The sequence below is a fragment of the Pecten maximus genome, chromosome 4 (assembly GCF_902652985.1).
Source record: "Pecten maximus chromosome 4, xPecMax1.1, whole genome shotgun sequence".
Lineage (NCBI taxonomy): Eukaryota > Metazoa > Mollusca > Bivalvia > Pectinida > Pectinidae > Pecten > Pecten maximus.
Genome location: NC_047018.1, coordinates 4152981 through 4167011, shown reverse-complemented (window position 1 = coordinate 4167011; position 14031 = coordinate 4152981). Strand labels below are relative to the sequence as shown.

Below are 14031 nucleotides of genomic sequence, written 5' to 3'. Positions count from 1 at the left end.
CAAATACATTTCAAAATATTTGAAACACAAACTTTTTTTTACATATTTGTAACATAACGGGTTGTCATATTTTTAATGTGTCCCTCTGATAGCCAAATCAACTGTTACACAAAAAGAGAAAATTCAGTTGACTGTTCCCTCCATTGATTATTATCAGTGATGGGAATCGGTTTCACTTTCAAAATCGATAATCGGAAACTCGAAGCCGATCGATTATCGATTATAATCGGTTTTCTAAATTTAGTACAAAATTGTCCTTTTGTAGAAAATGTATGTACATTGTACATCTAAAGTATATTCATATCACATATGTGTATTTTCATTTGTTATGTTCAAGCTCTCTATCGAAAGGCCCTACGAACTTGAACTTCGTTTCTCATATTCTACAAAGGTGTTTACGCGCGCCTCTCCAGGAACTATCAGGGATAGGCGTTTGGATACATAGTGTGGGCGACAACCCACTCAGCTATCCGCTTTAGGAGCGTTATACTATGACAAACATCCTGGTGACCTCACAACCACCACGAATGCGTAAACAACAAATGAACAAGTATTTCAAAGATACAAGACATAAGGATGAATATGTTCTTAAATGTCGACAACCAATTCCATCTGTATCTTAGAAGCAAGGAGTGAGAGAAAGATCCAGGTGTACCATTGGCAGAATTGGAGATATTTGATGTGTTCAAATATACGTTCATGGAAATCTATAAAAAATGTATAGTGAAGATAATATTAAGAATGAAATTTGACTTGATGTTATGAATATTCTATTGCGAGTCTTACTCAATTATCTAATTACATTTTATAGGCTTGATTTTCTTGGACGAATTGCTGTTTTCATTTGTATCATTTGTATAAAAGTTTGTACTGATAACCAGACTAATTACAGAGGTGTGATATTTATCATATAGGTATATCACTTACATTAGTATTTGAGAAAAAGTAGAATCAGATGAAGGACATATATGTTATAACAAATGTTAAGCTTAAGTTAAGCCAGAGTTTTCTACTATCTATGTAATTTTGTAACTTTGGTAAATAAAACAATAAATCACTAATACGATAAAGGGCTCGCGGATATTTACCAGTATTATTGGTGTGATGTTTAAAGTGCGATAAGACGCGAATCTAGTTGTGTAATGCTTCAAGTGCATTCGAGTACTTTTCATGAGATTGACGTGAAAATTAGTTTGTTATTCATATATTTTAAACTTGTAATATGTGAACAGCTTTGATACGGATATATTGTTTTGTTATAACAGATTACTATCATTATTTGTTTGCTCACACTTGTCGACATTATTTCTTCCATCAGGTATATTGAGTACTCATTCTTTTAGATATGAATTAATTTCGATAACGTGATTAATGTCAATTTCTTTAGTGGCCTTCAAAATTCGATGATACATTTGTTAGATATATTCACATCCCTGCTTATGTAGTGCGATAAATGCGGGGTTCATGCTACGCTTATGTTTTCAGATTCCAAATGCATTTTTCAAAATGAAATGTAATGCAAAGTCATAATAAAATATCTTTCAACAATTTATTACAACTCACAATAAACAAAAACAATATTAGATCATCGGGCCTGTAACGCTCACTTTGATTTTTTGGTAATTATGGCAAAGCACTCATATTACAAATACTTTTCCCATTTTGTGACCTGCCTATCAGTACCATGTCTTTCTTCTACTTTTCCTATTTTGTGACCTGCCTATCAGTTCCATGTCTTTCAGTCTACTTTTCCCATTTTGTGACCTGCCTATCAGTACCATGTCTTCCTGTCTACTTTTCCCATTTTGTGACCTGCCTATCAGTACCATGTCTTTCAGTCTCCTTTTCCCATTTTGTGACCTGCCTATCAGTACCATGTCTTCCTGTCTACTTTTCCCATTTTGTGACCTGCCTATCAGTACCATGTTTTTCAGTCTCCTTTTCCCATTTTGTGACATGCCTATCAGACCAGTCTTTCAGTCTACTGTTCCCATTTTGTGACCTGCCTATCAGTACCATGTCTTTCTGTCTACTTTTCCCATTTTGTGACCTGCCTATCAGTTCCATGTCTTTTCAGTCTCCTTTTCCCATTTTGTGACCTGCCTATCAGTACCATGTCTTTCAGTCTACTTTTCCCATTTTGTGACCTGCCTATCAGTACCATGTCTTCCTGTCTACTTTTCCCATTTTGTGACCTGCCTATCAGTACCATGTCTTCCTGTCTACTTTTCCCATTTTGTGACCTGCCTATCAGTACCATGTCTTTCTGTCTACTTTTCCCATTTTGTGACCTGCCTATCAGTTCCATGTCTTTCAGTCTGCTTTTTCCTTTGACTAAATTTATCGTTCCTATTCCATCTGCCCATATCGCTGAGGTTACATTTGACATTTTACATTCCCTCTTCAAAAGCAAAGTATGCATTAATGTGATTCTTGTTTCCTTCCTCCTTTGACCTATGGATCAACGCCAGTGACCTTTATTTTAGTGACTTTGGTCTTCGGAAAGTTGACTCTTTAATTCTGACCAACTTTGATTCATAGTGACATAATAAAATGTTTACCAGTAAAAATACATTTTTTACCCTTATCATTACCATTGACCTTGACCTCTAGTTAGTTCTGTTAACTTCAATCCGAAGTTTAAACAAAATTGATTACTCTTTACCCAAGGATAATATGGAACAAAATCCTTTCTTTGCTGAAGAAGAAGGATTTTAGATCATTCACTATATATCTGTTATTGCACCCCCTCCCCACCCGACTCCGCCGTTTATACTGAATTTATTCCTTTTTACCGAAGGATGTTTCAGACAAATTTTGCCCTAAATCCACGAACTCGAACTCTTTCATGACTGACGGACGACGGAAAGACGACGGAGGCAGCATCGTTTAATAAACACACAGGCCAGGTGAGCTAAAATACCCAGTTCCTTCCTAAATATTTTGTTCATAAGTTATAAACAGGCCACCCATTCCGCAGAACCGAACCTAGTCCGAGTCACGTGCCCGATGTCTGAAGTACCAGATAATTATGATATATATCATGCTAAGATGTATTATTTTCATTCAAAAATATTTTATTGATAAACAACTGGATTGAACATCAGGCTTAAGCCTATATCAAAGTTCTATTATCATATTGAGAACACAATTACTCAAAATCAAGAATAAACGAAGCAAAATAAGAGTAAAACTTCCCAGAAGTGATGTCGAAAATGATCTTCAAGCATTCTCAGACATGAAGTGACATGTCACAGACGCCTCTCAATTCTCCCAAACACTATATTAGAATTAGGTACATCGCATGGTAGCTATGACAGAAGATAGCAGCCATAAAAGACTGCTTTCCAGATGAATAGCCATTTCCCTCTAGTCAGTCAACCTTTTGGTTGATAATAATGGCGGTATATCGGCAGGAGAAGCAATCCAAATATGATATCTTTGTTTTTTAAAAGAAAGAATGTGAATGTCAAAGCGTTTATGGGATCTACCTTATTCGATGCAAAGAAGTTACTGCAAAAATTACAGTTAGGTTAAAAAAAAAACATTTAGAAAATACATAGCCAAAACATGCTAATGTGCAATGCAACTAGTCATTTGAACTGATATAAATCCACCATCTTGTCACCTTACAAACTAACTGACAAAACACAATAATAGCACATGGTCATACAACAGCAAATCTAAATAACCAGTCCACAGTTAATAATACAATCAGATAACTATACGATTGTAATCATACTAATTAAAACAATAACGTATACTATCCTATATAAATATGTAATATGATTCCACCTGCATGTTCTCTCCAAACCCTCCTATTCTGTAAATCTACTCACTCGCGTAATGCTCCTGTTTTGGTGACCGTTATATCTTCATTATTACATATTAATTATGTCTCAAGCTCTATCGAGTAATGTAAAAGACTCCTACACATAGACAAAGCCAAGTGATCGGGCAGGTGTCAGGCACCTATTGATGTTGATATCTTGGCGAAATGTCAACAAATAAAATACCACCATATATATATATACATATAATATACATGTAGTACGACTAAATTTGTTGTAACAATCAAAGTGTCTTCCTTCCTCTATTTTCTTCATGCTATATCTACTGGCATTGATCAGATACCTAGGTATCCTGACTAGATAAATACTTTATATACAAGTATTCCAGTAAAAATGGATAGCTATAGTAATACCAATACCTACGTAGGGATGTACATACCTACACATCTTTATCCAAAATACATCTATAGACAGCATTTTACATCAAAATACATTTATATCAATTACACATAAGCCATGTATAAAGTCGTTTTTGGATGATATTGAAAATGCAACACACAAATGAGATTTTTTACTATATCTAAATTATAATCCATGTTATATACATGTAGAGATCGGAGTGATTCCCCTGTTAGTTTCGGAGAAATAACACTTAAATATTTAAGAGCAGACGACTGGTAGATGGACCATGGATGAACGCTGATTTGAACAGCCTGATTTCTGATAATGAAAAATAGATGTAGGCAAACATTGTAAAAACGCAAAACAATAAATAGGTCCATATCTATAGCCTCAAGCATATGTGGGGTTGAAATACACCAATACTTTCTGATTTCATTTGTATTCTATCCAGCCAAAACTGCTCTATGCAAATGTCTCGTATATCGCCTCTATGAGGATTCACTTTCAAGTAAGAAGAAAATCAATCATCTATGTTTGCTCGCCGATGCTGTGCTCCTAATGCCGCGCGACACCGAAGATATATTTGACGTTAGTTAGAAGAAGCTGTCGTTGTTTTTTTCAAATTGTCAATTGTCATCTGGATAGTTCAAACATAAACTGTCAAATTCAGGAAATGAAACAGTACGTATGTGCCGCATGTAGCTATACATGTATGTTCTGATTTTGAATACGATTACAGTGTCATTGCCATTTTTGTACAAATATAAGAATTTCTTGTTTTCTCTAATTCTTGCGATCAACACAAATTAGCTCATCACATTACAGTTATTGTCATTCGCCTTCTAGCCGTAGCATTGGTCCTGTCGATATCGAGATAGATGGACGATGTCACTGAGACGTGAGGCAATGACACTCGTTTTGCCCATCTACTGTAATCCCTGGTCTGTTCCACTAGGATATCTACATCGGATGACCGCTTAAGGAACTCTGGCATGTATGTAAAATTGTCCCTCGGAATCAATGTAACTGGCTGGCATTTTGGAACGGATTCTTCTGGTTCATTAGATGATAGTGATTTCAAGTGCAGGGACTTTTGAATAGCTTTTCTGGAACGAAAACTGGTAGCAAGTAGGAGCACTGTCTGCACCATACATTGTATGATGAAACATACCAGTACTGCCGTTTGGAAAGTTTCATCACTCTGGACATGACGTGCGGCGACAATGAGGAATAGACGTATGATGACTATTATAGTGATAGCTGTATTTATCACCGGAAGTAGTGACGTTGTCCTCATCTCATATATAGATATGCTGGCATTACAGGATTGGTCGATGACGTTTGCTGATGTAGATTCCACATACATCATCCTTCTTGGTGAGACAGATACAGAATTTCGAGTGAAACTTAATTCTGTAGGGACGACAAAACCCCCACTACATAATGAGCGATTGTGCAATGACATCAGAGAAACAATGATGATGATGATACAAGGTACTGACATGACCGCCAGATTGGTACCAACGGGTAGCCATTCTCCACTGAGGTAACAGGATTGAAATCCGTCGATATGCGGGGAGTTATCTTGGGAGGCATGTCTTTGATCTTTAGGAAACAATGCAATAAGGACTGAAACACAAAACAATACAATGTTGTTAAAGCTATCATTAATATAGGGCACTGTGAAAAAAGCTCGCACTTGTGAAGTCGTGAACATTACCAAACTTTAAACACTACTTGTGGATTTATTTGTTCTGAACATTTCTGGATACTTTTTAGATACAGTTCACAACACTACTGGATACTCCTTATATGTAGCATACAACACTATTGGATACTCCTTATATGTAGCATACAACACTATTGGATACTCCTTATATACAGTATACAACACTACTGGATAATCCATATATACAGTATACAACACTACTGGATAATCCTTATATACAGTATACAACACTACTAGATACTCCTTATATACCTTACACAACACTACTAGATACTCCTTATATACAATACAAACCACCTCTGGATACTTTTTATGTACCGTAAACAACACTACTGGATATTCCTTAGATACAGTACACAACACTACTGGATACTCCTTATATACAGTATACAACACTACTGGATATTCCTTAGATACAGTATACAACACTACTGGATACTCCTTATATACAGTATACAACACTACTGGATACTCCTTATATACAATACAAAACACCTCTGGATACTTTTTATGTACCGTAAACAACACTACTGGATACTCCTTATATACAATACAAAACACCTCTGGATACTTTTTATGTACCGTAAACAACATTACTTGATATTCCTTAGATACAGTATACAACACTACTGGATACTTCTCAATACAGTATTTTATGTTCAAACCATTCCAAGCCATGTAAACTGTCCATGTTATATAAAAAGAATATGCTAATAGACTAATCGAGAATGTTTTCATACTCCTTAGATAAAACGCTATATAATCTAGCCTACCTACCAGCAATGCCTAAGAATATTATGGAGACTGCTAGTCCAGTTCCGCGAGAGATTTTCATTCCTCGCTTCCTCACCACCATGGAAAGTCTAAAATAGAAAGCACTTGTAATACAAAAAATTCCAATCATATACGAAACATTCATGTTGTGTTAATGTAACCCGGGTGTCTGTCGTTTATACGGACAAACCTGTTCATCAGTTTTTAAATATTATCTACCTTGACAGACCTGTAGATGCTATTACAGACCTGGGAAGTTTTGTCAAGGCTCGTCTGAAACAATATTAAATCACCTGGTCCGTATTATTTCATAAACGAACAACACTGGTCCAAATGGTACAACTGGTCCAGCCGTTTTAACCTCAAAACGAAAACACTAGTTGACAATGGTAGGAGTGTGATGGGGCTGTATTGTTTGCGTTCGTGGCTGGGCAAGTTTGAATATGTTGTATGAATGTTTGTCTTGTCTGTTGTATGTTTTGTGTGAGTAGATACAATGTGATAGATATAAAGTAATTTATGTAAAAACTGCTAGACTAAACTCCTATCATTGGCATGATAAAAACATCAATAAAGTAACGCTTATTCTGTAAAGATACTCTCCTCTCGAATGCCAACACCATCCTCAGGAAGCAGGACAGCATACTGACGATCTCGATAGCCATTCCTAGGCTTAAACAGAAGGTGTCACCAAGATCCCAGAATTTGGTAATCAGGGACGTCGCAACAACCAACTGTATCAGCACCACCAGTAATATATCACATAGTAACATCTGGGTGAGTAGGTCAACTGGGTATATAAAACAGAAATAAAGTAATATTATTCATAGATACGTCTTTTAGGCTAAAGAATAAGAATAAATCGACTGTTCCTCGTTTATCTATAAAACCTACATCTAGTGATGTCTCCATCTATGGATAGGGTTAATACAAGATATTAGTCCAATATTGGTACACAAAACATCGGTTGCTAAATAATATCAATGACTTGTTTGGTAATCTAATATATACATTTAATAATGAGACGTATTTACATTGTTGTCTTATAAGCATCTTATATCACTACTAGTATGTTAACGTACTATTTCTGAACTAATCATTCCGGCGACATGCATTAGGTGTGATCTGTCATAACCGATTAACACTGTCACAAGTGATGACGTGAAATAGGTGGGAACTATCACAACTGATGACGTAGACAAGGTGGGAACTATCACAACTGATGTCGTAGACAAGGTGGGAACTATCACAACTGATTACGTCGACAAGGTGGGAACTATCACAACTGATGACGTAGACAAGGTGGGAACTATCACAACTGATGACGTAGACAAGGTGGGAACTATCACAACTGATGACGTAGACAAGGTGGGAACTAAGATAACTGATGACGTGGACTAGATCGGAATTATCACAGCTGATTACGTCGACTAGGTGGGAACTATCACAACTGATAACAGACAAGGTTGGAACTATCACAACTGATGTCGTAAACTAGATGGGAGCTTTCACAACGAAAGGCCGATAAGATGGGAACAAGGCTGGAAATAGCATAACTGATAACAGACAAGGCAGGAAATATCGCAAATGATGACAGACCAGGTTAGAAATATCACATCTGATGACTTGGACGAGGTGGGAACTAAGATAACTGATGACGTGTATTAGGTGGGAACTATCACAACTGATGACGTAGACTAGATGGGAACTATCACAACTGATGACGTAGACTAGATGGGAACTATCACAACTGATGACGTAGACTAGATGGGAACTATCACAACTGATGACGAAGACTAGATGGGAACTATCACAACTGATGACGTAGACTAGATGGGAACTATCACAACTGATGACGTAGACAAGGTGGGAACTATCACAACTGATGACGTAGACAAGGTGGGAACTATCACAACTGATGACGTAGACAAGGTGGGAACTATCACAACTGATGACGTAGACAAGGTGGGACCTATCACAACTGATGACGTGGACTAGGTCGGAATTATCACAGCTGATTACGTCGACAAGATGGGAACTATCACAACTAATGACAGATAAGGTATGATTAATCACAACTGATGACGTAGACTAGATGGGAGCTATCACAACTAATGACGTAAGTAAGGCAGACATGGTGTGAATTATCACAACTGATGACGTAGACTAGGAAGGAACTGTCACACTGAATGACTGATAAGGTGGGAACTATCACAACTAGGCGAGAACTGTCACAACTTATATAATGCCACAGGGCTTGCTGGGAGCTGTCATATCTGATGTCATAGGCTACATGGTTTGTCATACATGTGAGACTTCGTACTGTCCTCCTGTGAATCTCGATGATCACTAGCAAGTTTCCAATGGTCAGCAGGAACACGCACAGTAGTAGGGAGAGTGCGAAAACATAAGCCCAAAGCTGATTACACCACAGCTACAATGAAAAACAAACAGTCGTTTTAATGTAACACAAATAGGCACAGACGTTGGTTCTTGGGGAAATTTTCTCCTATTCGAGAGATATTTTATCTGTGTTTGTATGACTATGTGTGATTCCTTTGTAGAAAGACTGCGTTTTTAATGTTAAAATATGTGTGTATATGTGCACAAACGCTTGTCAATACGGCTGTTACATTGGAGGAATCACAACATAATAGTTACCATCATTCTTGCTTCGTGATGCGAAACTCTTTATTTCAACAACAAGATAAACTAAAGTTAAACTGCCTCGGACATTTCATTCATGATACTGACCTGTCGGTAGAGAACGGGCCTTCTCCTCACGAACGTGTTAAATGATGCTGTTCATATTTAAACGACAAGGAATCGAAACTTAAGATGTCTCAGTACAGTTGTGCCGAGAAAGATTTGAGAAATAACGAAACGGTTTGTAATCAATGATGAACCTCTCCACAAATATTTTAATGTGGTATATTTATTAAAGGATAGTTACAGAAACATAAAAACAGGTATTTCAATGTCAATCCTTTGATTTGGATAAAATGACCTAGTTTATAATTGGTATATAATCAGAAACAACAGAATTCAGAGAGCTTATCTAAAATATCTATTTTTGTGAAAACGTTATAATACACTATATAAAAGTTACAAAAGAGTACTGCTCTTCGCCTTTCCATGCCTGTTCCCTCCCAGCACGCTGAGCGTCTTCCACACTGACTGTGCAGGAAAACCCCAGCTTCTAGCCTCCAAAGGGAACAGTTCCACAGTTCAATGTTTGCCATCTCTGCTCCCTACACTTCGCCAACAAGTCCTTATACTTTGCACGATTCCTCTCGTTTGCTTGCACACGCCTCTATTCCAATGGCACAGTCGGTACTACTAGTAGTATCCTTTTCTTTCCCTTAGATCACAGCACGACCTCTGGCCTAAGATATGTCTGGACTTCGGAAAATATTATTTCCGTGTAGATACTTTCTCTTTCTAGGATTTCTGCAAGCTCCCGGAATCCATCATGTTGCCATGTGTAACGGCCTTGTGTCAATGCCGTCTTACAGCTTGTTAGCACATGGTTCAACTTCCCTCTCTTGCCAAGGATCACACATTCTGGGTCGGGTACCAATGCCCATCCAAGGAGAGTTACTGGTGATAGTAGAACATCATAGACTGACCGTAGCAGGAATTTCAGTTGCGGTGGTTGATACCGCCAGATATCCTTCCAGTCAAATACCGTTCCTAGGTATCTCATCTGCCCTTCTCCATGATTGTCTGTGCGCTGTTTCTAGACCCTGTCTTCCCTGACATACTGCCCCAACCATATCTGCTTTCTACGCCAACAGCCCTGCTTGCCGACAACTTCCATCCTTGCCCTTATATGAACGTCTGCCTGCCTGCCTGATGTTCTCATCTTTTGAAGTCTTCAGTGTCATGATGAGTCTGGTTTTTCCCTACCTTGTACTTCTCTATTAGCGAGATGATTATCAATTGTAGCTTGGACTTTCTTCTATACAATCCTATGCTAGAGAAAGAGAGTGGCACCCTCAGCAAACGCCGTAAATGCCTTGATGATTCTCTCTAAGCCTTCTACTTAGTTACACCCATCTCGTATAGCAACTGTGGCCAGGTCAGCCAGGGGAGCAGGCCATGCTGGAATATCCTGGCCTTGAACTTGCCAGGTCGTCCCATCTTGTCGATACTCCTCATCCCCTCTGATGTTTGCTGCTCTAGTCGCATGATGCTGCTGGTGACGCGGAGGTTACCATCGTACCATTTCCCAAGGCATTTGATTGGGTTACCAACTATCGATGGAATCGTCTCTCATTGGACAGCTGGAACTGCTGTGCTATCTTTCTCTTTCTGATGCCGAGGCATCTGTACTTCTAGGGTTTGAAGCGCATCCGAACCCATGTTGTCGTTTCCTTCAACACAGTCCGTACCAATCACGTCTGGACATGGGTTTCTGGCATAACGGTAAGTTAATCCATCAACCCTTTGCTTGGTGGTTGCCTGATGTCTCTATATACATCCCAATTTCATTTATTTATAAACGTATACACCCTCTCTGTTTACCTGCCCATACAAGTTCTTTAGTTATCATATATGGACATATCTAATGACCCTTGCTCTCGCATACAGAATATGCATAGTTTTTATAATGACGGAAACTTCGATGATATGCATACATTAATAAATGTTAAACGAAACGCTATTTAAAAGTCAATCCCATTTTCTATGAATAACTTTTATTGACGTACAAATACCGGAGTCCAACCCATATCTCCGTTCACAACAGCATTTTGTGCTTACCGTCCTAAGCTAAAAAGTACGGACATGCCCTGTTCTGTACAACAGCGTTATAAGTTCGTTGTCGAGTACCTCATATTGCAGCTCCATAGTAGCGTCATACAGTTTGGTATATGTTTTATAGGGTAGACCACCGAATGCCCTACTGTTCGCCCTGGTAATCCTAGTGCCATATATTATTTGCAGTTTGCTACACATTTAACAGTTGCATTATAGTTAGACGCTCCGACAATGTTATAAAACCATAAAGCCAGTGTAGTGTAACCACCTGTTAATGTCGTCATAGTCTGTGGAGTTGTTGTTGTCCTAAAATGTACCACGCAAGATATAAAATCATTAACGAAGACCATCCAGGAGTATTTGAAGGTCACTTTCATTCCCGGCTTGTATAACTAGATCGTCAGCGTATAAGAGCGCACATATTTGCTTCCTATCAATGTATACTATAACTTGTACATTCATTATGAAGGAGTTAACATTTTTTTATTAAAAAAAAGGGGTTGGGATTATAAATTTCCGGATTTTCAAGGTAAGATAGCAAAAAAAAAAAAAAAAAAAAAATAGCCTCGACCTTTATTTACAATGTAACATCAGTCAGAGCTTACCTCGATTTGTATTAACAATGAAACATCAGATATTGTAATATGGCTTGAGTGTTTGCTTAATTTTCATTGGTCAATTTTCTGTTTTCCTCATAAGGACCTTTGAGAGGGTAGACCTCTTCATGCTAAAAATAACGCAGCTGGAAAATTCCCCAGGCTAGATGGCAGGATGGGGGGGGGGGGGGGGGGGGGGGGGGGGGAGAGAGAGAAGAAACGTATGGCTGTGAGAGAAGGCAGTATGGGGGGACGTATTGCTGTTAGAGATGGCAGGAGGGGGGGGGATGAGAAACGTATGGCTGTGATATATGGCAGTATTGGGGGCAAAGAAACGTGTATGGCTGTGAGAAATGGCAGGAATAGGGGAAAAACCGTTTGGCTGTGGGCAATGGCAGGATTGTTAGGGGAGCAAAAGAAAACGTATAGCTGTGAGAGATGGCAGGATTGAGAGTAAAGAAACGTATCACTGTGATAAATGAAATGTGTAAAGTTTTACCAGACCGAATTACACAAAACGTCACTGAAACTGAAATGATATAAAAATGTTACCCTAATAGTTTTCTTGAAATGGCTTATTCTAGCAATAAATGTTGATATTTTCTAATACATTACAGCGAAGGCGGATAGAATTGTGAACTGTTCTCTGAATATTATTACTGTTTGTAAACGCCATGAAGAATATAATAATATATATAAAACACATCGCTTACCTGGTTCACCGTCGCATTTTGAGAGAAATTCGAGTTCATCTTGGTACTCAAAGAAAATACTTGCAGTCACACTCTTCGCTTCTTTTATAGTGGTGGCGTTCACGACAGCTAATTAGATGCTGTAAATCACGTGGTCCTATCCCGATAAACACACCTTTTATGGATATATCAACTACGTCAGAGCCAAAGGACCTTTTACACTCGAGTTTAACATGTGACAAATAACGCAATGGAAATACTATGCTACACTTGCCAAGAAACAACACAAAGGCATATACTGTCAAAAGAAAGAGCATTTTTGTGATTAAATGCCAGTACTCAATATGTGCCAAATTATAACAAATATAAACATATTCATTTATTTTAACATTTACGATGTATTAAGGCAAAAAAGATGAGGGGCCTTCAAGATAAAAACGCCAAGGACTTTACCTAAAATAAGGGTCACGGTCAGCTCCATCTGTGTTAACTGTTCGTCTATCCACAGGTATGTCCCTTGTCTGTCCGTTTATCCATCCACAGTTATGTCCTTTGGCTTGTCCGTTTGTCCATCCACAGTTATGCCCCTTGTCTTGTCCGCACGTCTATCCACAGGTATGTCCCTTGTCTGTCCGTTTGTCCATCCATAGTTATGTCCTGTGGGTTGTCCGTTTGTCCATCCACAGTTATGTCCCTTGTTTTGTCCATTTATCCATCCACAGTTATGTCCATTGTCTTGACTGTTTGTCCATCCACAGATATGTCCCTTGTCTTGTCCGTTTGTCCATCCACAGTTATTTCCTTTGGGTTGTCCGTTTGTCCATCCACAGTTATGTCCTTTGGGTTGTCCGTTTGTCCATCCACAGTTATGTCCTTTTGGTTGTCCGTTTGTCCATCCACAGTTATGTCCTTTGGGTTGTCCGTTTGTCCATCCACAGTTATGTCCTTTGGGTTGTCCGTTTGTCCATCCACAGTTATGTCCCTTGTCTTGTCCGTTTGTCCATCCAGAGTTATGTCCTTTGGTTGTCCGTTTGTCCATCCACAGTTATTTCCTTTGGGTTGTCCGTTTGTCCATCCACAGTTATGTCCTTTGGGTTGTCCGTTTGTCCATCCACAGTTATGTCCTTTGGGTTATCCGTTTGTCCATCCACAGTTATGTCCCTTGTCTTGACTGTTTGTCCATCCACGGTTATGTCCCTTGTCTTGTCCGTTTGTCCATCCACAGTTATGTTCTTTGGGTTGTCCGTTTGTCCATCCACAGTTATGTTCTTTGGGTTGTCCGTTTG

The 14031-nt window shown here is 38.5% G+C and overlaps 2 protein-coding genes across 3 annotated transcripts; both read right to left on the bottom strand.

The window, feature by feature from the left end:
• Positions 1-2535: 2535 nt before the first annotated feature.
• Positions 2536-12872, bottom strand: LOC117325012. Of its 2 annotated transcripts, XM_033880886.1 has the most exons (4): positions 12767-12872; positions 9004-9130; positions 6700-7486; positions 2536-5822 (listed from the first exon to the last, which is right to left on the bottom strand). In XM_033880886.1, the coding sequence occupies exons 3-4, from the start codon at positions 6839-6841 to the stop codon at positions 5008-5010; spliced, it is 957 nt and encodes a 318-aa protein (XP_033736777.1). In that variant the 5' UTR covers positions 6842-7486; positions 9004-9130; positions 12767-12872; the 3' UTR covers positions 2536-5007. The 2 variants fall into 2 exon arrangements, with proteins under 2 accessions (XP_033736777.1, XP_033736778.1); XM_033880887.1 differs by lacking the exons at positions 9004-9130; positions 12767-12872 and having other exon boundaries at positions 6700-8048.
• Positions 12873-13274: 402 nt separating this feature from the next.
• LOC117324850 (keratin-associated protein 21-1-like) lies at positions 13275-13784 on the bottom strand. The gene has a single exon (XM_033880678.1). The coding sequence runs from the start codon at positions 13782-13784 to the stop codon at positions 13275-13277; it is 510 nt and encodes a 169-aa protein (XP_033736569.1).
• Positions 13785-14031: the final 247 nt, after the last annotated feature.

Bases quoted from the DNA above. Each gene is read 5' to 3' on its own strand.
- LOC117325012 (XM_033880886.1), bottom strand. From the start codon at position 6,841: ATGAATGTTTCGTATATGATTGGAATTTTTTGTATTACAAGTGCTTTC. The intron at 5,823-6,699 runs GTAGGTAGGCTA...TTTGTGTTTCAG, and splicing joins AATATTCTTAGGCATTGCTG to TCCTTATTGCATTGTTTCCT.
- LOC117324850 (XM_033880678.1), bottom strand. From the start codon at position 13,784: ATGGACAAACGGACAACCAAAGGACATAACTCTGGATGGACAAACGGA.